This window comes from Prenolepis imparis, unplaced genomic scaffold, assembly GCF_030444845.1.
Source record: "Prenolepis imparis isolate NDT839.2.m4 unplaced genomic scaffold, iyPreImpa1.0 SCAF_15, whole genome shotgun sequence".
NCBI classification, from domain to species: Eukaryota; Metazoa; Arthropoda; class Insecta; order Hymenoptera; family Formicidae; genus Prenolepis; species Prenolepis imparis.
In genome coordinates this window covers 561,474-583,264 of record NW_028141173.1, presented here as the reverse complement: position 1 = coordinate 583,264, position 21,791 = coordinate 561,474, and the positions used below count along the sequence as shown (strand labels likewise).

General features: G+C 29.5%; 2 protein-coding genes and 1 long non-coding RNA gene across 10 annotated transcripts; 1 reads left to right on the top strand and 2 right to left on the bottom strand.

The window, feature by feature from the left end:
- Positions 1-1,323: 1,323 nt before the first annotated feature.
- On the bottom strand, positions 1,324-10,025 carry LOC145945885 (sodium-coupled monocarboxylate transporter 1). Of its 3 annotated transcripts, none has more exons than XM_083055124.1 (9): positions 9,632-10,025; positions 4,872-5,240; positions 4,517-4,742; positions 3,872-3,939; positions 3,298-3,593; positions 2,914-3,132; positions 2,587-2,770; positions 2,174-2,455; positions 1,324-1,869 (listed from the first exon to the last, which is right to left on the bottom strand). In XM_083055124.1, exons 2-9 carry the CDS (start codon positions 5,235-5,237, stop codon positions 1,618-1,620), a joined length of 1,893 nt encoding a protein of 630 aa, XP_082911250.1. In that variant the 5' UTR covers positions 5,238-5,240; positions 9,632-10,025; the 3' UTR covers positions 1,324-1,617. The 3 variants fall into 3 exon arrangements, with proteins under 3 accessions (XP_082911250.1, XP_082911251.1, XP_082911252.1); XM_083055125.1 differs by having other exon boundaries at positions 4,872-5,219; XM_083055126.1 differs by lacking the exon at positions 9,632-10,025 and adding an exon at positions 8,757-9,082 and having other exon boundaries at positions 4,872-5,219.
- A 4,150-nt stretch (positions 10,026-14,175) lies between these two features.
- LOC145945884 (putative sodium-dependent multivitamin transporter) lies at positions 14,176-19,066 on the bottom strand. Of its 4 annotated transcripts, none has more exons than XM_083055122.1 (9): positions 18,914-19,066; positions 17,862-17,984; positions 17,521-17,742; positions 17,098-17,438; positions 16,899-17,018; positions 16,404-16,621; positions 15,929-16,146; positions 15,551-15,801; positions 14,176-15,472 (listed from the first exon to the last, which is right to left on the bottom strand). In XM_083055122.1, the coding sequence occupies exons 2-9, from the start codon at positions 17,979-17,981 to the stop codon at positions 15,160-15,162; spliced, it is 1,803 nt and encodes a 600-aa protein (XP_082911248.1). In that variant the 5' UTR covers positions 17,982-17,984; positions 18,914-19,066; the 3' UTR covers positions 14,176-15,159. The 4 variants fall into 4 exon arrangements, with proteins under 4 accessions (XP_082911248.1, XP_082911245.1, XP_082911246.1 ...); XM_083055119.1 differs by lacking the exon at positions 18,914-19,066 and adding an exon at positions 18,610-18,723; XM_083055120.1 differs by lacking the exon at positions 18,914-19,066 and adding an exon at positions 18,610-18,723 and having other exon boundaries at positions 14,176-15,469.
- LOC145945886 (uncharacterized) lies at positions 18,755-20,760 on the top strand. 3 transcript variants are annotated; one of them, XR_014426934.1, is made up of 3 exons: positions 18,755-18,868; positions 19,658-19,741; positions 20,235-20,760. It is a non-coding gene; the product is annotated as an uncharacterized LOC145945886 (long non-coding RNA). The 3 variants fall into 3 exon arrangements; XR_014426935.1 differs by having other exon boundaries at positions 19,658-19,772; XR_014426936.1 differs by lacking the exon at positions 18,755-18,868 and adding an exon at positions 19,028-19,156 and having other exon boundaries at positions 19,658-19,772.
- The last annotated feature ends 1,031 nt before the right edge of the window (positions 20,761-21,791 follow it).

The window sequence follows — 21,791 nt, the reverse complement described above, 5'->3', positions numbered from 1 at the left end:
TCTCAAAATAAATTATTGATTATTAAGTTAATCTCAATGCAAAGCATAAAATATAATTTTGATATAAATATCTTTATATTATTTAAATTATTTATATCTTTCATTTTCTTAATCTCTTCTAGTCATTATTAAAGAGTTCAAATAATGCTATTGATTTTATTGTAGTGCGAATCATTGATAAATATTTTTTTTAATTGAGTCGATTTTGATGAAACTTTGAATTCCCATTTTTTAAAGCCATCTTTAACGTAATTATGACACAATGCGTGCGCAATTAACAAAAATTCTTTAGCTTCGAATGTACATTAGCACAACCATTTTATCCACAACACATAACAAACAAAAAATTGCTGTGACCGAGTTTGTATAATAGAAAAATCCGCGCGATCTCTTATTATTTAATCATAAATTAATCTTAAAATATAAAATTACATAGTAACTGTTCTGCTAAAAAAACAAATACTCAATCCTCGGCTAAATCAATTTTTAACTTAATAATTATAACTAGTATTTCAAGCATAATTTTAAATATAAGTATGATAATACTAAAAAAAATCACGTGCATTGGAGTGATCGATCGTATTCTCTGATCAATTGCATCTATATGTTATTATAGTTGTTTTCTAAATCTATTTCTCCTTAGCTCCTTATTCCTATATTTTCAGCTTCTTTATTATTGCATTAAGTAAATGAGTTCGATTTTATTTGATTATTTAGCAAGAACGATCCATACCTTTTCAAATAATTATTATTACATTATAAAAATGTAAAGGAGATGAATATATGAAAGAATGGCAGTAAATTTTGTACTATTATTTTTGCATGAAAAATCAAATTCTAAATTAAATATTTAAATAATATGCAAAATTTTTTAAATTTACACTTTATGCAAATTTAATAGTGAAAAATTTTAACTCTCATGGAATAGATTCTTCATCATTTCCTCTGTTATATATTACAATGTGCAATTGTTCGAAATAAATTTCATAGAGTAAAATATGCTGTAAAATATCTACTATATTATTATAGTCACTTTATCGTTTAGTTTATGTCCATGAAATAAATTAAACGATAGTAATATAAAATAAAAAATAGAAGATGGAATAAAAAATATTTGAAATTTCGTCATAAAAAATTAATTAGAATTAATTCAATTAATTCAATTAATTGTATACATATTGTAGAAATCCGGGATTATATTCCCAACAATTTCACTATTAAAAAAGTAGAGTATTTCTTGTATAATAATTATAAAAAATCTGATTTTGTGTTTCCTTGAAACTATAGCAATATTGGCAAATTATGAATTTACAAGAGCCAGCTTTTTTATCCAAATCCAGACAACCTACAAGTCTAAAAGACAAATTAGGACAATTATAACTCTTCTTCGTTTTTACAACATTTGTCAAACTTCTATGCCATCTCAGAATGAATCTATTTTGACGAAAAAGGATGAAACACCGTTTGAATGTTTGTTGTACCCTTAGGAATGAATACTTCATCATGTAACTCGCTTTTAATGCTCGCTAAATTAGATTTTGACTATTCTTGTACTATCGATATCTATTGTGCGATCCGGTTGCATGATATCGTTGTCGCGTCGCCTTCTTCAGGCTCTCATTTCGGACTCTTGCAAGCATCTGCTTGTTGATGTTTCTCGTCCTGTAACTCGAGGCCGAAGTTGGCGATACCCTGGACATTTGTACTGACGCGAGGCTTTGTTTGCATACGGAACATAGCTGCGATCGGCGGACTGAGGTAGTCCTGGTCCACGTCGGTAGGATTTTGTGCGCCGGTCGCAAAACTCGCTATTAGACCCACCAGCATGGTCAACATACAGCCAATTGCACTGTACCATAGATAGCTGGTCTGTCATATCGTAAGATTAAAGTTATTATTATCGGCATATTTTATCATTTGTTATGCGAGCTTGAATAAAAATTCCTCTATATATATATTATTGTAATATTATTTATAGTTATAAAATTAGAAAAAAATATTAATATTAATTTTTAATAAATATTTTACGAAAATAAATCAATAATAAAATTCGAACATTTCTACAGCTGTTCAATTAATTTGATGTTTGAATTTTAATTTTTAATTTATTTTTGATATATGAGAAATTGAGAGATACATTGGAAACAATTAAACGTTTCCGGATAAATCTCACCTTGTATATAGACGAAACTTCATCGTTGTACTCGGATTGATTAGAGATAATTGCGGTTTCGTTTATGCAAGGGCAGCCCGCAATCGAGATAGGTTTACTATTCAATTGGATCTGTCCATTTACAGCGGCAACTTGGGCGCCTAATCCGATCCATAGCACGACTACTAGACTTGTGATAGCACCTATTATTGCTCCTTTAGCATTAGCCCATGGCACAAACATGCCTAATGAGAATAATCCCAAAGTCACTCCTCCCACCATGCCATTGAAAGATAGTGCAACCTAAGAATAAATGATTTTTCGATGAATAACACAAGTTAAAGCACGATGACATGAAGTAATACATAAAAATGGATAAAGTATTGTCGCATGGAGCGCAAATTTTTTATTAATTTCAATCTGCGAACAAGTACCTGCAGAACGCCACCGAGTCGTTCTACGACAAAGACCAACGCAAAACTGAGAACTCCGAAAAATATGCTGATCCATCTGGCGTAAACCGCGCCTTTATTCACCGGCAAATCTATCTTAAAGAGTCCACGTAAGACATCCTCGCAGGTAATCGCCGCTAAAGAGTTTAGAGCACTTGCCACGGTTCTGAAATAATAATTCCGAGGGTTATTTCCAAGTCTAATTTAATAAATTCAGATAAAATTTCATCGAGAGAAAGAGAGATGAATAAATTGATGAGCATCTCTCTTGTTGGAGAAATTTTCAGGATCATTTCTTAGTCATCATACCCGAGAGACGCGGCGAAGATACCAGCGACGAAGAATCCAGGCATTCCGCGAAGGCTTCCCAAAAAATTCATCACATACAGCGGTAATATTTGATCCTGGTCGTTTATATATCCGGCGGTTAAAGGATCACAGTCTTTGTAAGTGCTGTACAGCACCATTCCAGTCAGGAAATTAACGCTATAAATTACGATCATGCCAAACGAAGATACCCACAGCGCTCTGTAACGCGACAATTATACAATTACATCATTGGAATTACATAAATCCGTAAATATTACGATAAAACAATAATAAGTATTATAAGATCGATATCTGAAAGAATAAGTCAATCAATCGACCTTAAAGTTCCTGCGAGATGTTGTTATCTCTCTGACAGACACTTACATCCTTACTTGCGAGATGCTCTCAACGCTGAGATACTTTTGTATGGATGCTTGGTTGCTGCAGAACATGGTGGCCCAATAGAAAGTACCTCCAACGACAACGCTCCAGAAGCTGTGTCGCACTGTGGGCCTAGGATCCATGTTGAAGAATTCTATCCTTCCGGATTTTGCATTATCCTGCCAAATGAGCGCACTTCCGCCAGCCCATGACAATCCGTAACCCAAGATAAGGAACAATGAGCCGAGAAGAACAGCGGCTTGGAAAGTATCAGCCATTATTACAGCTTTCATACCCCCCTATTGTAATAATAAATTAATTATTTTAATTAATTATTTTAATATTATATATATATATATATATATATATAATATATCATGCTTATATAATAAAATGTATAAAACATAGATGAAAAAAATTATATAAATTTTACATTGCATATGATAGAAAATTATATACTCTCTTTACAATATGTATATATATAATATATATACATATCTAATTATTGCATTCTTAATTGTTATAATATTATTAAATCTATGTTAATTATTTAATCATGTATGTAGAAATTACAAACCTGCGAGGCATAAAAAATGCAAACTACGTAGACTAGAGTGACAGCTATGTAAGTATTCAGGCCCGTGACTGTAAATGAAAGAGTATCGTTTATTATTTCAATTATTTATATCGATTAATGAGATTATTAAGGAATCAACCGTTGTATGACATTTCTATAAGCTATAGCAAAAATATATTCATACTCCAATAAAATTATATTATAATGAAGTCAATAACAGGAACAGAGTTTCCGAGAGTTTTGAATACGTTTAAGCAAAAAGTTGTTCTGCAACCACTTTTTAGCGAATTAGCTTCTCGAGCAGACAGCATCAGAAACTTTTAATATGCATTATTTTGCACCATGAAAAATACCCGTGTTAAACTTCATAATTTTCACAATTATTTCTAGCTTTTGTATTTACTGATTGAAATGTGCAATTCAACTATTATTATTATGACTTCAAATTAATTAATGAAATTAAAGAAACGGCCTAATCTCATGGTTTTAAACACAAGAAGTAAAATAATTGCGTTTTTATTATAATTAATTTGTAACTGTTCGATACATTATGAATTATGCTATCTTTTGCAATAAATTTAGATTGCAATAAATATCTAACGCGTTTGTAAGCTGTCATAGGATACAATTTCAGTCATCACTCACCTTGACTTAATGCTAATGCAGGTGCATATACAGCCACTGAAGTATACAACACCATTTGCAGCATATAAAGTACGCTCGCGAGCAATCGGCAACGCTTGTCGAAGCGAAGATGCAGATATTCGTAGCTCGAAGTCAGCCTTAATTTCATGAACACCGGTAGATACAAACTAGAGGTGATCGGTACCACGAGTATGAAAGAGAGGCAAGTCATCCAAAATTGAGTACCCTGAATAGAGAAGCAGCAACAGATAATTTTCGAGGAAAATTCTATTTTTTTAATGCAATTTTTCTTTTTCTTTTTTTTTTTTTCTAGAGAAATATCCATGAATCATCCATTTCCGGACGATCGTCGCACCTGTCCGTACATTTCCGCGGGATTTCCTAGAAGCTCGATGGCCGTGATGAAGCTAGCGGCCAACGACATCGCCGTGGGAAACGTGCCCATGGTGGAGCCGCCTAGCAGAAAGTCCTGGCTGGTCTCCTGCTTCTTGGCGAAGAAGCCGTAGAAAGTGCCGATCAGACACGAGATTAGCAGCATCATGGCCAGCACCGTGTAATCCGCCCATGAGAAATAATGGAGCAAAGTGGGATGCTCCTCCCGACACTTCTCCTCGTTGCTTTTGACACCGTGCCGCTGCTCCGCGGACGAGGCCGACAGGAAGAAGAACAGGATGAAGAGATGCCGCCGCATTTTCGCAAATATCTGCCGATCATTTTTCATATTCTATTAACGACAGCACGTGAGGAAAAAAGTAAGTCACAAGTTTAAGCATTCTTTAATAAATTTAGAAAGAGACTTAAAAATGTCAAAATTTTTGTAAATGACATTCTATCAAGTGTATTGTGTCATTAAGATCAATTCTACATTAATTAAAGATGCATGGTAGTAAAAATTATTTAATGTAAGAATATTAATATTAAACGATATAGCAAGTTCTGGAAAATTGTTCAACAATGATATAGCGACGCTTTTAACGATGCTCACATAAATTGATATATGTGACACTGTCTCAATTGGTTCTTTCATTTGACATTAATCACCTTGAATTCTATGGATTTTATGTAACCTCGAAGATATATCATGCCATTACATTAAAACGTCATTAATATAGTTTCGATCAAAATATCAATAAACTCAACTAAAGTGTCAATGTAATGTTAATTAATGATACAAAAAATTTAGAGAGCACTAAAAACAATATTGGAAATTAATTTTATATTTTGATTAATTTTATATATTAATTTTATATTAAGATTTTAGATTAATTTTAAATTTAGTTCAATTATTTTTATATATTACATCATAAATTATACTTATAAAATTATAATTATGCCAAATTAAAAAGACAAAGTATTACAAGATAAATTAATGAAAAATGAATATATATAGTTTTTTTGTCAGTTAATTCTTTACTAAAATTCCAGAATAAGCCGTATTGTTTTTTTTTATTTTTCCAAAATTTAGAATTTATGCATTCGATATCCGTAATAAATTAGCATCAAATTAAAATTTTATTAATACACGCGGTCTAAAAAACGATGAATAATATTTTGTTATTCATTTTCGTCTTTAAAACTTGATTCGCGAAAGTCTCTTTACTCTTTTGTGATTCTATATAGCTTTTTAAATATTATCTTATTTTTAATAAAAATAAATAATTACTCCAAATTTTGCATGAAGAATAATATCTATATACCTACTTTTTATCAATTCTAAAATAATAATATAATTTATAAAATTTAATATTGTGTGAATAATTCTCTAAAACAAAAGAAAAAGCTTGCTGTATCTGGATTGATAATATTAAATAGATATTACGATCAAAGCATACAAGTAAGAAATCATAAATTTCTATGAAGACAAACATAAAATTGCATCATTCTATAAATTAATACAAGAAAGGTTGAGAAGATAGATTCATGAAGAATGAATTCCTGTCAAAGGAAATCTATTTATCGATTGTTTAACGATTATTAATCGTTGCATAAACAAGTCAGCAATAAAATATAACATATTAATCGACCTATTCTAGTTCATCCAATTTCAATTATTTAACACAATCTGCACGTTATTATAGACAATATTCGATGACATAACTGTCGACAGTATCATTACCAATGCTTCTATTCTTCGGTCATTATTAAGATATATTTTCAAACTGGTTAGACTATTAATTATCTGATTAGAACCGGTTAGTTCAACATAAAACTGCATTTTAATAAATCTAAATAACAGTAAAGAAAACGTATACAAAATTTTCGTAAAATTCATTATAATATTTTCACAATTTTAATTACGCTATAACAATATTTGATTGTAATATTGATGAAATACACGTATGTTTTAGCAGTATTATTAGTTTTTTTTAGAGAAGAATAATTATGAAGTATATAATAAACATAAATTGTATAAATTTTATATTGATTTAATATTAATTATATTTGGTCAAAATTAAAACAGACGTTAAGGCTAAAAGTAATTAAAGTTAATGTTAAAAAAATTTAAATAAAAAGATTCCAGATTTAAGGACACTATATTTTACATTAATCATATAAATCGAAAATCAACTTCTATTTGGTAATATATTGAATTTTTTAATTACATTTATAGAATTTCAATTTTTGATATCTAATTGTTTGTTTAGTTACTCCAATAAATCACAAAAAATTTGGTAGATTATTTAAAAAATTTGGTAATTTCAGTGATGGGTAAGATACATTTAAAATTAATTTTGATACAGATACAGATACGTGTGAAAAAATGTGATACAGATACAGATACATGTGAAAAAATCTAGATACAAATACAAATACACAAATTAAAATGTATATAAATACAGAAACTCAGATAATTAAAAAATATCTCACAACAGATACATATTAGATACTTTTAAATTATATTTTATCATAATAATGATAAATATGCACAAAATATACTGAATAAATCTTTTATTTATTAATATTTTTTGTTTACGACTTTATTCGTTAGTTTTCACTCATCAAAAATGTCTTAAAGATATCGTCACTCATGATCAAATTATTTCTCCGTGATACTAAAACTTGATCACCAATGCTAAATAATCGCTCAACCGATGTTGATGACGATATATAATCGTGTTAAATTTTAAATTTAAAAACAAATGTTTTATACATGAGGAAAACAAATGTTTCATATGAGGAAAACGTGCATATATTGATGTAATATATTTTTGTTTGTCTGACAAATAGAGAATGCCAATAGCACTGTCAGCTGTTTCTACGCAATGTCTTTTAAAATTTTAAAAATTGGTCAATTCAAAGAAATATGTGAAAATGTATCTAAAAATGTATCTGAAAAAAGCGATTCAGATATTATATGTTTTGTATCTAGATACAGATACAGATATTTCAATTCGAATAGATACATGCTCAGATACACAAAATGTATCTAGATACTACCCAACACTGGATAATTTCAAATATTTTTTATTATTAATCTATGTAAAGTAAGTGATTAAGACTTGAGCTAACATAATAAGTGATTATCACATTATTAATGTGTTTATTATTGTACATTCAAATTTGAAACGTAAAATAGATATGTTGTGGCACTTATGAAAAATAAATATCAAAGCGACGCGGTGGCGGCGCGACGTCAAGTATATAACAAAAATTCGACATTGTATGCAAATATGTGTGCTTTGTAAACATATTTTTAAGTTTAAAAATAAAATTTAAAAATATATTTAGAAATATGTAGCTCAAAAATAAATATAAAATTAAAGCTACTCAAGTATAAATAGTGTATTAATTTTACAGATTATTATTCTGATATAAAATTTAACGAGAAGTATCACTTTTATATTTTTAAGAATGATCATCTGCATATTTAAAACAATTTAAATTTGCTAATGTATATTGATAGGTTATTGCACATCAAATTTTAATGCTCCGATCGGGGAACGCCAAGTTTTTGTTCATCACTTTAATTCTTTCAATGCCGGCTGTAAATAATTTTGAATATGCAGATGATCATTCTTAAAAATACAAAAGTGATACTTTATTTTTTATATCAGATCAGAAGAAACTTAAATAAAATTATTTTCATCCTGCAGAGTAATTTGATTACATCAGAAAGAGTTAGATGAGAAAGTAACCAATCGCCGATTTGAAAGTTTACTTATATTTGCAATTTGCAAAAACAGAAATTTTTCTTCGATTTATTTTTAAAGCATATTAAGAAGGTTTTTTTAAATCTTACCTATCTTAATCGCTTCTTTCAAGACGTAGGACGGATCACCCGATTTTCGAGAAGATGTATACACTTTTATATTTTTAAGAATGATCATCTGCATATTCAAAACAATTAAAATTTGCTAATGTATATTGATAGGTTATTGCATATCAAATTTTAATCCCCCGATCGGGGAACGCCAAGTTTTTGTTCATCACTTTAATTCTTTCAATGCCGGCTGTAAATCATTTTGAATATGCAGATGATCATTCTTAAAAATACTAAAGTGATACTTTATTTTTTATATCAGATCAGATAATAACATCTGCAAAATTAATACACTATTTATATACTTGGTTAAATAAGTAGCTTTAATTTTATATTTATTTTTGACATATTTCTACATATATTTCTAAATATATTTTTAAATTTTATTTTCAAACTTAGAAAAATGTTTACAAAGCATATTTGCATACAATGTCAAATTTTTTTATATACCTACTTGACGTGTTTTTTTCTTCTATGAAGATTTTGTTGTGATATTTATTATATAGTATTTATCTCGAAACTAATAATATCGTTAATATCCGTGTACCTCGAATAAAAAATAAGACAACTTATTTCAATAAAAAATAAATAAGCAGAATTTAAAGTTAAATAATAATGAAACATTAAATAAGCTATATAAGCGAATAAAATAAATAATAATATACAGAAATCAAATAAAACTTAAATAAAATTATTTTCATCATGCAGAGTAATTTGATTACATCAGAAAGAGTTAGATGAGAAAGTAACCAATCGCCGATTTGAAAGTTTACTTATATTTGCAATTTGCAAAAACAGAAATTTTTCTTCGATTTATTTTTAAAGCATATTAAGAAGGTTTTTTTAAATCTTACCTATCTTAATCGCTTCTTTCAAGACGTGGAACGGATCACCCGATTTTCGAGAAGATGTATATACAAAACGCGAAGATTCTAAAGACTAATCACGCTTTAATCGCGAGTGTCAATCAATAGGAACGTGCGAAATTGCAGTTGAATGATTTTGCTCGTTTTCCTAACGTAACGCATATATGATCGGTTAAATAAACTCGCTTCGAACCCTCGCTTTCGCGAGAATCTGTGCTCGTCCCTTTGAAAGGACACGCGGTTTGCGACTGAAAATCGCGATATATTCGCAGAATCTTCCCGCGCCTTCGATTTCAACTTCCACTTTCTCGCGCCCCCTTAAGCGTCCACAGCTTCCGCGCAGCGAAAATCGACGGATTAAACGGAGAACGGAATCGAGACTGATCGTTTTAATTGTCACGTGTGCGCCTTTATACGAATCATCATCCCCCTACTACTAACGTGTGTGACTGGTTTCAGTATGAAACTCGCCAAAATAATATAACAATTGTCCTGTCGTTTCGTCATCGCATCGATGATAAATTTCATAATTGGTCATACGTTGTTCTCATGATTTATACGTGATTTTGCAATTCTGCGTATTTGCAAACCTTGATACTACTCATCTTTGTATTATTATTATCTATCTTTTATAAATCACATGTTTTCTTCATCTCTTGAACTATATTCTAATAATTTAGCGGTAATATTATTATATTTTTTATTATTAAATATTGTTTACGCAATTTATTATACATGACTTCAAAATATATAATGTTTAAAAGTTTAAAAGTTAAATTTGACGAATAATAGAGCAAAATGAAATGTAAAATGATAAAACTTTTGATGAAATTTAATGATTTTCTATTATATTGCATTATATTGCATTTTCTATTTATATGCATATATTGCATTTATTTAAAAAAAAGAGATTATTTATTAACTTGCATATTGATATATTAGATATATGGAGAAAAAAATTGTATAAAGTATATAATTAATTATATATATATATAATTAAACTTATACAAAATCATATAAGCGTGACTAGACATTGTTAAATAGCGGATACACACTTATCAAAAAATATGTGCTTAAATAACGTAGACGGATTTTTGTTCAGTTGAATATCTGATAAAAAGAATCCATCTCATATGTGATTTATTTTGCACAACGAAATAATACAAAAGACACAAAAAGGAAAAAAAAAGATTTATTTTGACTACGGTGCATCCACACACGTACTATTATTCTTACATATTCAAAGCTATGAATTATGTTCCCACACAAAAGCATAATTATGAATATAGAAAAAAATATTTAAAAAAATTAAAATTATATAGTATTTTTAGATTCGCGTATGAAATTAAAAATAACTTTTTTATTCTTCAATTTTTATTTATTTCCTTGTCTCTTCCTCTCTCTTTCTCTCTTTATTTTGGGAGTATTAATATTATATTTAATGTTATATTTTTATTTGAAAATTATAATCTCTTCTTTAATTTAAGCAAAACATCTCGCTAATTTTCGTATGATATCATTCGGTCGATTATCAATCACCCGCTTAATAGCCGATATAAGCTGACACAGGAAAGCCAATGTCGCATAACTCCTATAATAATGTCATATATAACTCGCAACGGCGCGAAAATCACGTCGAGAATCCGGCTAAGTCCACATTTAACCGGTTACAGTTTACAGAATGATAAACAAATCAGGTAGATGGAGGATTTTTCCAACAGATTTATAATATTATGCATCGATATACGTCAATCGAAATTGCATAATTTGTAATTTATGACGACAGCAAACAATCCTTGGAATATAGTAAAGCATTACTGTGATGACATTATATATATGTATATGAATATTTATCATTTTTATTTTTTGTATAAAAATACAGATACAAAAATATATTCCTAAAACTGTTAACGCATTTCATTTGTAAATGTAAATTCTTTTTCTTCAATCAAAATTAAATTATTCTATCTTAAAGAAATACGTGATGATAAAAAATGGTCGATTGTTCTTACATTGTAAGCATTATCATACGTTTTCGGATTATTTGTTATTATTAAAACCTGTGTTTCGTGCAAAGAATGCACAATTTCTGGAACGTCCTTTCTACTCACAGCGTATACAGACCGTGTGCAGATTTAACTAGATAATACCGATTAAAATCGACGAAGAGCAGTAAGCGGTTTTATTCATCGATGCATTTCTATCTGCGCGAATAACCGTGTCACAATTCCTAGGATATAACTAATGCAAATTGCAATACATTTTGCAATATGTTAATTGCTCTATTATTTACTGTTGAATTATTTACACATATTATTGTTGCACCGTTTCTCAAATTTGATTAAATATTAAAATTCGTTCGGGGGGTGCATTAAAATAAGAGTTTAACATTTGCTAAGAATTTGCAAATTGGAGAGGAACAAAATTTAATAAACTCTCATTAAATCTCTTCTAAATTCTAAAGAGACATCGCATCCGTTAATTCATTAAAAAATTTATTTTAACGCAATAACAATTTATTTTGCAACTTCAATTATTACTCACCTCTCGTGAAACTTCATAGATGATTCCTAGATGCGTCGTGCATCGATAAAATCGTAGAATTATTTAGGGCCAATTTCACCAACGTCGGTTAACTTTAATCTTCGGTTAAACTATATCTTTGCGTCTCTTTTCAGATACGTTCTTAAAAAGAGACAAAGATATAATTTAACTGGAGGTTAAAGTTAATCGACGTTGGTGAAATTGGCCCTTATGAGGAAACAAATTATTAAACAGAAACCCCGAAATCGATGTAACGAATCATGTCATAAACTATTTGTGATTTTGATTCGATTCTAAAATTGACACATCACACTAAGAAAAACGTGTATATATTATTGCACTGAAAACAAACAATCATTAATCTTATACATCACTTTTAGATGCGATTATTTTATATAAAGTAATGACTTTATTCCTCGAAGCTAGAACCGAATATGTTGTATATACTTACAGAGGACCGTTGTCAACGAAAGTCAAAGACAATCTGACATGTTGTCAAAAGCAATACAATGAAAGCACGGGAATGAAGAAGAAAGTCCTTACTTATATATTCTTACTTATTTATATATACATATATAAAAAAAAATAGATATATATAAATTACAAAATAAATTACATTAATTAAAACGTATCTCGTTACTCAAAAATCGTATATAAATGTATCGGTTTTTTTATGTGTATAAAAATTTTTTTTTTCGATAATTTTTAGATAAAATTTATATAGCATTTAAACTTTAAGTAAACTATTTCTATTTTATGCAGATTACCTCGATAGACAATTAATAACTGATAAAAAATCCGAGTTCTAGAAATAACTTTCAGTTTTTTAATTTATTAATTTTGAAAAAACCGTAAATGAGCATGTAAAACTAAAATATTTCACGTGCTGATTCTAATGTAAACTGTGAATGGAAATTTATTTATATCTTCTAAATCAAACTAGTGCAATATAAAATTGTAATACGCTGAATTAAACGAAAGACACATCAGGAGCACGTCATCATGAAAGGATAGTCATCGGAGACATTTGACACCTTCTGACGAAGAGAAGGATGACGAAGGGCCTTGCACAATTCCATTGATGACTTAATTGCTCATTAATGAATGGCCCAGCCACCCCGTCGAAGAAGAGAAGGCAGATATTAGGCGCAGCCCCGTGCGCGCGAGACGCGTTTCAGTGGAAAAATAATTAAAAAGGACCCACGGAGAGAGCTCCGAGAGATCTCAACGATACGACGGAGTTGCATAAATTGAAACTGGTTTTAACTGGCCGTCGTTGGTTCAATCTGGCGTGTCAATCCAAACGAACCATAAGCTTTTGCGTGGCGGCCACCTTGGTTTCTTCCTCTTCGCTATTCTATCCTTTTTTTCTTTCATCCACTTAAGCATATTGGACAGAATCCAAAGAGAAACCGATGGTTACATATCATAGACGATAAAGCCGTCACTTGAAATTCAGTTCCTTAAAGCACTTGAGAAACAGAGGTTTTTTTCCATTGAATATTTCAGAATTATCGGAGCATCACATTATTATTTTACCTATAGATTTTATGACAAAACTGGAATAATAAATTTAATTAATACTATCAAATATTTCATGACCCCTATACTTGATGCAAAATATAGTATCAAAAGTAAATTTTTTTAAAAGTTTGCAATTATATAATTGTTTTATAATTATTAATCGTTTTGTAATTATTATATAAATATTAAATAATTAGATGAGCTCTCTCGGTTAATTGTTGAATAAAAGTTGAATTATAAAATAACAATTATAAGCGTAACTTATAAATTGACACTTTTTTTCACATAATAATTATATAATATATAAAATATCGTTCACATATTTATTCGACTTAATTAAATAAATAAAATGACACGTTAACAGCTCGACATGGTATATAATACTATTGTATATACAATAACAGCAAAACAATTGTATTTTTAACAAAAAAAAAAAAAAACATTTATTGAAATAAATACTGCACTCTTGATATCACTATATATACATAGATGATTTTGTTAGTTCTTTAAGAGTACCAATCTCTAAATATATCATATATTTTTCTAAACTTTTACAATAATATATATCAACAAACATGGTACACTGTATATGTATAACACGACATTGATAGATGTCTCATCTGTAGAAATCTTTAGAGAATAGAATTTTAGAATTTAGAAGTGTTAACAAATTTTCTTTGCTTTTCAACATTTTCACAAGATTATAATTGATTCTTAAATATTAATGATGTCTTAAATATTAAAAGCAACAAAATCAATATAAATAAATACAACTGTCACAATTATTTAATAGCAATGCCCTAGCTTAATTCTATCACAAATACATCAATTCTTGTTGAAAGTTTTCAACAATTATACTTAAATATGTAATTTATTCCAATTCTTTCCTCGAGGAACTTTCTTATTATAACCGCTATTGGTATTACATGTGTTGTAAAAAAATGCCTTTCTCACTATTATTTAACAATATTGTCAAGATCTCCTAAGAATTTTCCTTCAAATGCATCTATGAATATCATTGTAAAAGAAACCAAAAGCTATTATGATTCGCGCGCACGCAAAGATATGTTCCACTGCAAAATTTCAGCATACAAACTGTGTATGAAAATATACTATACTGTCTGTATGAACATTCGATTCATAAACGGTAAACATTGGCAGTTAAACGCAGCATGGAAGACATTTGTTGCAATACAATACACAAAATCATCTATTTTTTTATATAAAAAGTTATATTAAAAATAATATTTAATATGAATAATGTGTTTATGCAAATTCTCTCACAATGAATTATCTATCATAGATAAAATTTACTCTTTAAAACCTACTTTTCAGAGTAATATTATATTATTGTCCTGGATATAATACTTTTTCATTTCTATGTTTTCTTCTCATTTTTCTAATATGGAATGTCTAATGCCGCATTCATCTTTTTAGATTATAAATTATTAAAGTTTTGTACAGATTTTATCGGTACTGTCATTCTTGTGAATCATATTGCTAAAAGAATACTTTCTTTCTAATGTACAATTGTCTACATTATCACTGAGCTCTACATCGTTACGTTGTCTATAACGTATACGTCGCGCTATTACAGGAAAGAATAAATTAGGATCTAATTTGTTATTTTGATTTTTGATAAACAAACCAGACAGGCTACTGATAATCAGACCAAGGATAAATGTTATTAAAAATCCAAGAGGAGCGTACCACATATATGAAATACGGTATAAATAAAAGTACGAACTGTCGCCAGTGCTTCTGAAAAACATATGACAGCTCTTTAGATGTCGACATCTTACATATGCAGATTTAGTGACTATTCAGCAAATTACTCACTTGTTTGTGAAGTTTTGTAAAATAGATACTGTTGCGTTCGCGAGAGTATTGTTCATATCACAGCCTTCGATAGTTGTTGGCAATGTAGGTGGCATCGGGCGTGGCTGACCGAAAGCGATCCAAAATAAAAATAAAAATGCCGTGAGAGCACTAATTATCGTACCGCCTTCCGTTGCTATTTCGGTGCCCATGCCAAGCGTGAAAACGCCTAATAATGGACCACCGACTACTGCAAAAATGGTTAAACCAGCCTATAATAAGACACATTCCGTTAATGACAAGTTTAAAGCATTTACATAAATAATAATAAATAAGTTAAACTTATTGTTTAGATTTATTGAGATTTTGTTGGATAATTTTTACTTTTTTTCAACTTACTTGAAGGACTCCGCCTAATAATTGCGCTAAAAATGCCAAAGCAATAGATAAAATGCCAAACATAAAAGAAAGCACTTTAGCAATGGAGGTTGATTTTGTAGGAGAGAATTCACGCCCTGTATACTTTCTGTACACAGGTTTCATATAATCCTCTAACGTTACTGCTGCCAGAGAATTTAATGCTGCAGAAATTGTGCTAAGCCCTGCGCTAAAGATACCTAGAAGTACAAGAATTAATATTGTAAAAATTAATATTATAAATATATTTATATCGTTTTAAAATGATATAAGAACTATAAATTATAAATTATATTATATAAAATTATGTTTATAAAATTAAAATTTAGATATTTATGCTCTTAAATGTCTATTTTTATAATCATTTTTGCTTCTGTAACTATAATTTCTACAAGAGTTTTTTAGATATTGAACTAAGAGTACTTAATATAAAAATACATTATCAAAAATATGTTACCTGCAATAAAGAGACCTGGCAAACCAGGTATATGGGACATTGCATCCATGACATACAGTGGCATAAGCATATCAGGCGAAGAAATCCTTTTCTGGAGAGATGGATCACAATTGTGATATTTACTGTATATTGCCAATCCTGAGAAACAAGTTGTGATCGAGAGAACTGATAAAATAGGCCAAGATAACCACAAGGCTAGTTGTGAAGCCTGTATACTCCTAGAATTAAAAATTAAAAAAATAGTTTTAATTTAATTAATGAATGAGATGTTAAAAAAATATTTAAAAATATAAATAAGATCAAAAGATAATAAAATAAAATAAACAAGATAAACAAATAAAAGAAAATAAATCAAATCAAAAGATAACAAAATAAAATAAACAAGATAAAGATTTACTCCATATGTTATAATTTCAGATATGCAATGAATTATAAAATTTTAATATAATTATTAATCTAGTGTATGCTACTTAAATCACATATTAGAGAACTTACTTCACAGTTAATGCACGTTGTATTTGTACTTGGTTTACTCCGTAAATCGATAAAAATGTACATAAACCACCTATGATAAGAGACCACCAGGTATGTCTTACTGTTGGATCTACAGAAATGCTACAACAAGAATATGTATAGACGTGATAAAATATTACAATAAGTTCGTGCAATTAACACAAAGGAGCAAATACAATACCTATCAAACTCGATTCGTTGTCCTTGCTTTGCTATCTCCCATATCTGTTCCAAACCTCCTGCCTCATTTGCAGCTATGCCAACAACAACAAAGACGGAGATAAACATAAGTAAAGCTTGAAATACATCGGTTATCAGCACAGCTTTAATGCCGCCTATACTCGAATAAAAGGCACAGACGAGACCAATAATAATAATACTGGCGGTCTTAGAAATTCCCGTTGTTGCTTCCAAAGCTAAAGAAGGAGCATAAAGTACCACTCCTGAGTACAAAAGCAGTTGAACCCAATAAACAAAACTAGCCATCATCCTAGTTTTTACTCCAAAACGCTTTTCTAAGTACTAAAATAAGTAATATTTTCAATGCGTATCATTGATAATTGTCGCAACTATAGCAATATTTATTAAATTTCGCACAACTTACCTCGTAGGCGCTGGTTGCTTGTAATTTGAAGAACACTGGTAAAAATCCATAGCACACAATCGGAGTGCCTATTAAATACGATATGTTTATTACAACAAATTGCGTTCCATATGTGTAATTCTCAGCAGATACGCCAAGCAGTGTGATGGCTGACATGAAAGATACCACTAAAGCAATGGCAACAGGTACAATTCCCATTGATCGACTTGCACTGAAGTATTCCTGTAAAATAAGTTATTGTAATGTAGCATAATATTGAAGAAAATAATTTATTTTTGAAAAACTTTCTTCACACATACACACACACAGAAAGAAAGCAATGATACTTAAAAATTGCGTACCTCCATAGTTTTCTGACGTCCTCCACTGAATCTGTAATAAATACCTATTCCAACGCTGATGCACAGCATAATTGCTGTAACAAGATAGTCGGCCCATCCTAAAGTTTTTATTTCTGCCATAGTCTATGAAATATAAATGTAAAATTATAATTAATAATTGCATAATTAAAGAAAAAAGAATATACATAACTTTTTCCTCCTTTCTCTTCTTTTTCAATTATTTGTATGAAATAAATGTGATATATTATTAAATAAAAATTTATAAAATAAAAACTAAAACACAGAATCTTAATGTTAAAGTCAGTACAAAGCAACAAATATATACTTTTATTTTAACACATACTGCACATAATATTTTTCAATTTATATCCAAATTGAAATAATAAAAGTATTTAGTATTGAAAATTCAGAAAATGAATATACATTTTTATCATCTCGTTGCTTTTAAAAATAATTCGAACTCTCTTGCGTCAATCTGATGACGATATTGCCAAAACCGGTTTGCAAAACAAAATATACTTTATCAGATTTACCGTTATCCAATCGTGACAAATTATCTCTTGTTTAATTATTGACTTTTATCAATTGTGATATGCGAATTATCCCGCGGCGATCTTGCAAACAATACTACGATATACTTTTTTCTTTTCTCTCGTAACGTAGGTAGAAGAAGAGACGTAGTAACCCACTTTACAAATAAACCTTACGGCAATAATTTTACTAAATTATTAGCTCGCTATATACATACGCGATCACGTCGTACTCGCACGCCGCTATTTATGTACGATCGCTCGTATAAAGTCGATGACGCAATATTGCATTTTTCGTTAATTGTATTTGATAACATAAAACCTTGAGGAAACGATAATATCTCGCAGTCGTTAGTCGCTTTTCGCGTCTATCCACCTCACAACGTCGATCGCGAAAATAATTACGTAAAACTGTCAGCGATCGAGCATCGATGCACCACGTGGGTAGCAACGCGGCCATGCCGGAGAATACACCAAGTGCGAATTTGCAATGTTTACTATAATTAGCGAAAAGGCAATCACCTTGACAGAAATTCGAGTCACGATCTATGCGGTTGCCGCTGAGCGAATATTGAGCGCAAATCGAGCGTAACGCAAGAGAGAGAATTCCTCTTCTCTGAATCAGTCCTCGCGCACGCTCCGCATGATGGTTCGATCGCTTCTGCCTTCTGCCTTCTGCTCCGAAACTCCGAAGCGTGACCTCTTACTGACGCAAGTGACGCACACGCACGCTTACGGCATGTGGAGGGGATACACAGATATGCTGTAACGCACACTAACGCATTATTATAATTGTCTAATTTTTCACGTTCGTTCGCATAACAATAAGATATAGAATCATATATACATATATATATATTTGTTCACACGTGTCGAGATCATCGAACTCGCGTGTTGTAATCGCATATATGCGTTTATTGATTTTGGAAATATAAAAAATAAATTTTTTAATATATAATATTTTAATAACATAATGATATACTTTTATTATTTTTTATAATTTTCATGTAATTATATATTAATGTTTGTTATAATTAATATCATGGAAGAATTTGTAAAAAGCAAATTCTTTGTAAATTAGATTAATATAATTAATATTTTTTAAATATACACTCTTTCAAATGTTTTGTCTTGCAAAAAAAGAGAGAACATTTATTCATTATTCTGATATAAGAAAAAATTAAATAAAAAAATCTCCTAAACAAAAAATTTAAAATAAAGATGCAAGAATTTGTGGTATTTCTAATAAGTGAATTTCTCATTTAGAGGATCAGGAATTTAATATACAGGGTGACATTTTTGCTGAGGAAAAATCGTCTCCAAATGATCCCAGGAATCTGCCCACGACAGGTGAAAAACGCGAACCACCGGACACCCTGATGTATATATATATAATAATACAGATATGTGCAAATTTCATTCAATGCCTAATCGTCAAATCTATTTCTGGCGAAATGCATTTATATAATAATAATCGAATCCCCAGGGATTGTAAATCATATATAAACTTTTCATAATAAATTTTGGCGCAAAAAAGTATATTATATACAATATAAAGTTAAATATGCAATTTATGTAAATATTAAGTATGCACATAAAATATAGATATATTGATAGAATAGCATTAATAAAATAAAGGTTTATTATGATATAGATATATAGCTACAATTTTATTTAAAAAATATTTTATTTCTGTATAAAAAATGCATAGATATGAGAAGTATATTATTAGCTTCATTTCTTTTAACTTTTCTCAATATAAAAGTTCTAGCTACGCCGTTGTTAACTATAATAATATATGCTAATTATAGTATCATTACCACACAGATTATTTTGATTGCAGATGCAGTTCGAAACGGAATTTTCTCTGCATATATTATTAACGACATATGCGTTTATAAACCATTATACGTACCACCAGTATATGTGACGTTATTGTGCTTATTATGTAGAATTATCACTGTAATGGATAAGATAAAGAGATAATAGTAAACACGAGGCTTAAGACAAAGATATGTATAATTATAGTTTATAAATACATCGGCGAATGCGCTATTTATTATCAAGAAATTCTACCATTAAAGATGACAATGCATCTAAAGAGAAGATAATCTGCATAATAAATTCACGAGCGAGGTGATGATACGTGGAGAGGTCACAAAAGTCTGCTGTGTTAAAATAATTAATTAAGTGTATAGTGTGCAAGAAAGCCGTAGATGTTATCGAAAAACATGTGAATACGAAGTGTAGAAAGAATATGCAATTTAAAATTCATTTTCATTATTATAATGTTTTATTTTTGTTAGTAAGCGATACGCGCATTAACTCTCGATGTTTTTCGTATGTAATATTTTTTTAAGTTTACTTTTAAAAACACATCTTTTATAATAAATTTTTATTATACATTGCAAAATATAAATTTAATAAAAAGGATCGAAATTTTGTGAGTATATCTACATATATATTGAAATTAATTTTTTTATAATTTCTCCATAATAAAATATAGGTTGCATATTATTTTGTTATTGTAAATGCGTTTTCTTTATTGCATCTATATTTTATTTAAAATATGTCGTCCATCATATTATTTCTAAGATTATTGTTACAAACGCTATAATTATAAATCGGATGTTTTATATAATTTAATTGCAAACTTTAACTTTTTTCGAAATAAATAATGTAAAAATTTATTCTTTTCATTATTTTTTAATTATTCTTCTTATTTTATCTGTTTAAATAATGTACACAAAATATATAAAAAAAATAGAGCAGATTTTGTCCCGAGTATATTACAATAAATATCGCATAAACAGTATAAACACTGAAAACATTGAAAAAGGTATATTTAATAATAATAATTTTATAATAATAAAAAGTTACCAATTCTACTAATTTCTTACTATTAATTCTATTTATTAATTAGCGGCTTGTCGATTAGCGACTCTCATTTATTTTTGAAGAAGTAGTACACCAATAAATGTCTTTTAATGTCCGAAAAATCGTCTGAGTTAATAGGAGAATATATTTTGCAAAGAGGTAGTGTCGATAGTGCGGCAATAATATGTCCGAAAAATCGTCTGAGTTAATAGGCGAACATGTTTTGCAAAGAGGTAGTGGCGATAGTGCGGCAATAAATGTCCCTTAAATATTCGAAAAATCATCTGCGTTAATAGGAGAATATAATTTGCAAAGAAGTAGTGGCGATAATAAATGGGTGTGTTCAAGACGGACCAATTGGCTAACTTGCTCGCCGAGCGATTGAATATGATTGGTTTCTTTTTGTAGAATCCGACCAATCACATTCAATAGCATGTTCAAGACGGACCAATCTGCTCGCCGAGCGATTGAATATGATTGGTTCCTTCTTGTAGATCCAACCAATCACATTCAATCGCTCGGC

Excerpts from the sequence above, each read along its gene's own strand:
- LOC145945885 (XM_083055124.1), bottom strand. The coding sequence starts at position 5,237 with ATGAAAAATGATCGGCAGATATTTGCGAAAATGCGGCGGCATCTCTTC. Across the intron at positions 3,133-3,297 it reads AGCATCTCGCAAGTAAGGAT|AGCGCTGTGGGTATCTTCGT; the intron begins GTAAGTGTCTGT and ends GTCGCGTTACAG. Across the intron at positions 1,870-2,173 it reads AAGTTTCGTCTATATACAAG|ACCAGCTATCTATGGTACAG; the intron begins GTGAGATTTATC and ends ACGATATGACAG.
- LOC145945884 (XM_083055119.1), bottom strand. The coding sequence starts at position 18,708 with ATGTTATCAAATACAATTAACGAAAAATGCAATATTGCGTCATCGACT. Across the intron at positions 17,743-17,861 it reads GACGTCAGAAAACTATGGAG|GAATACTTCAGTGCAAGTCG; the intron begins GTACGCAATTTT and ends CTTATTTTACAG. Across the intron at positions 15,802-15,928 it reads TATTAGGCGGAGTCCTTCAA|GCTGGTTTAACCATTTTTGC; the intron begins GTAAGTTGAAAA and ends GTCTTATTATAG.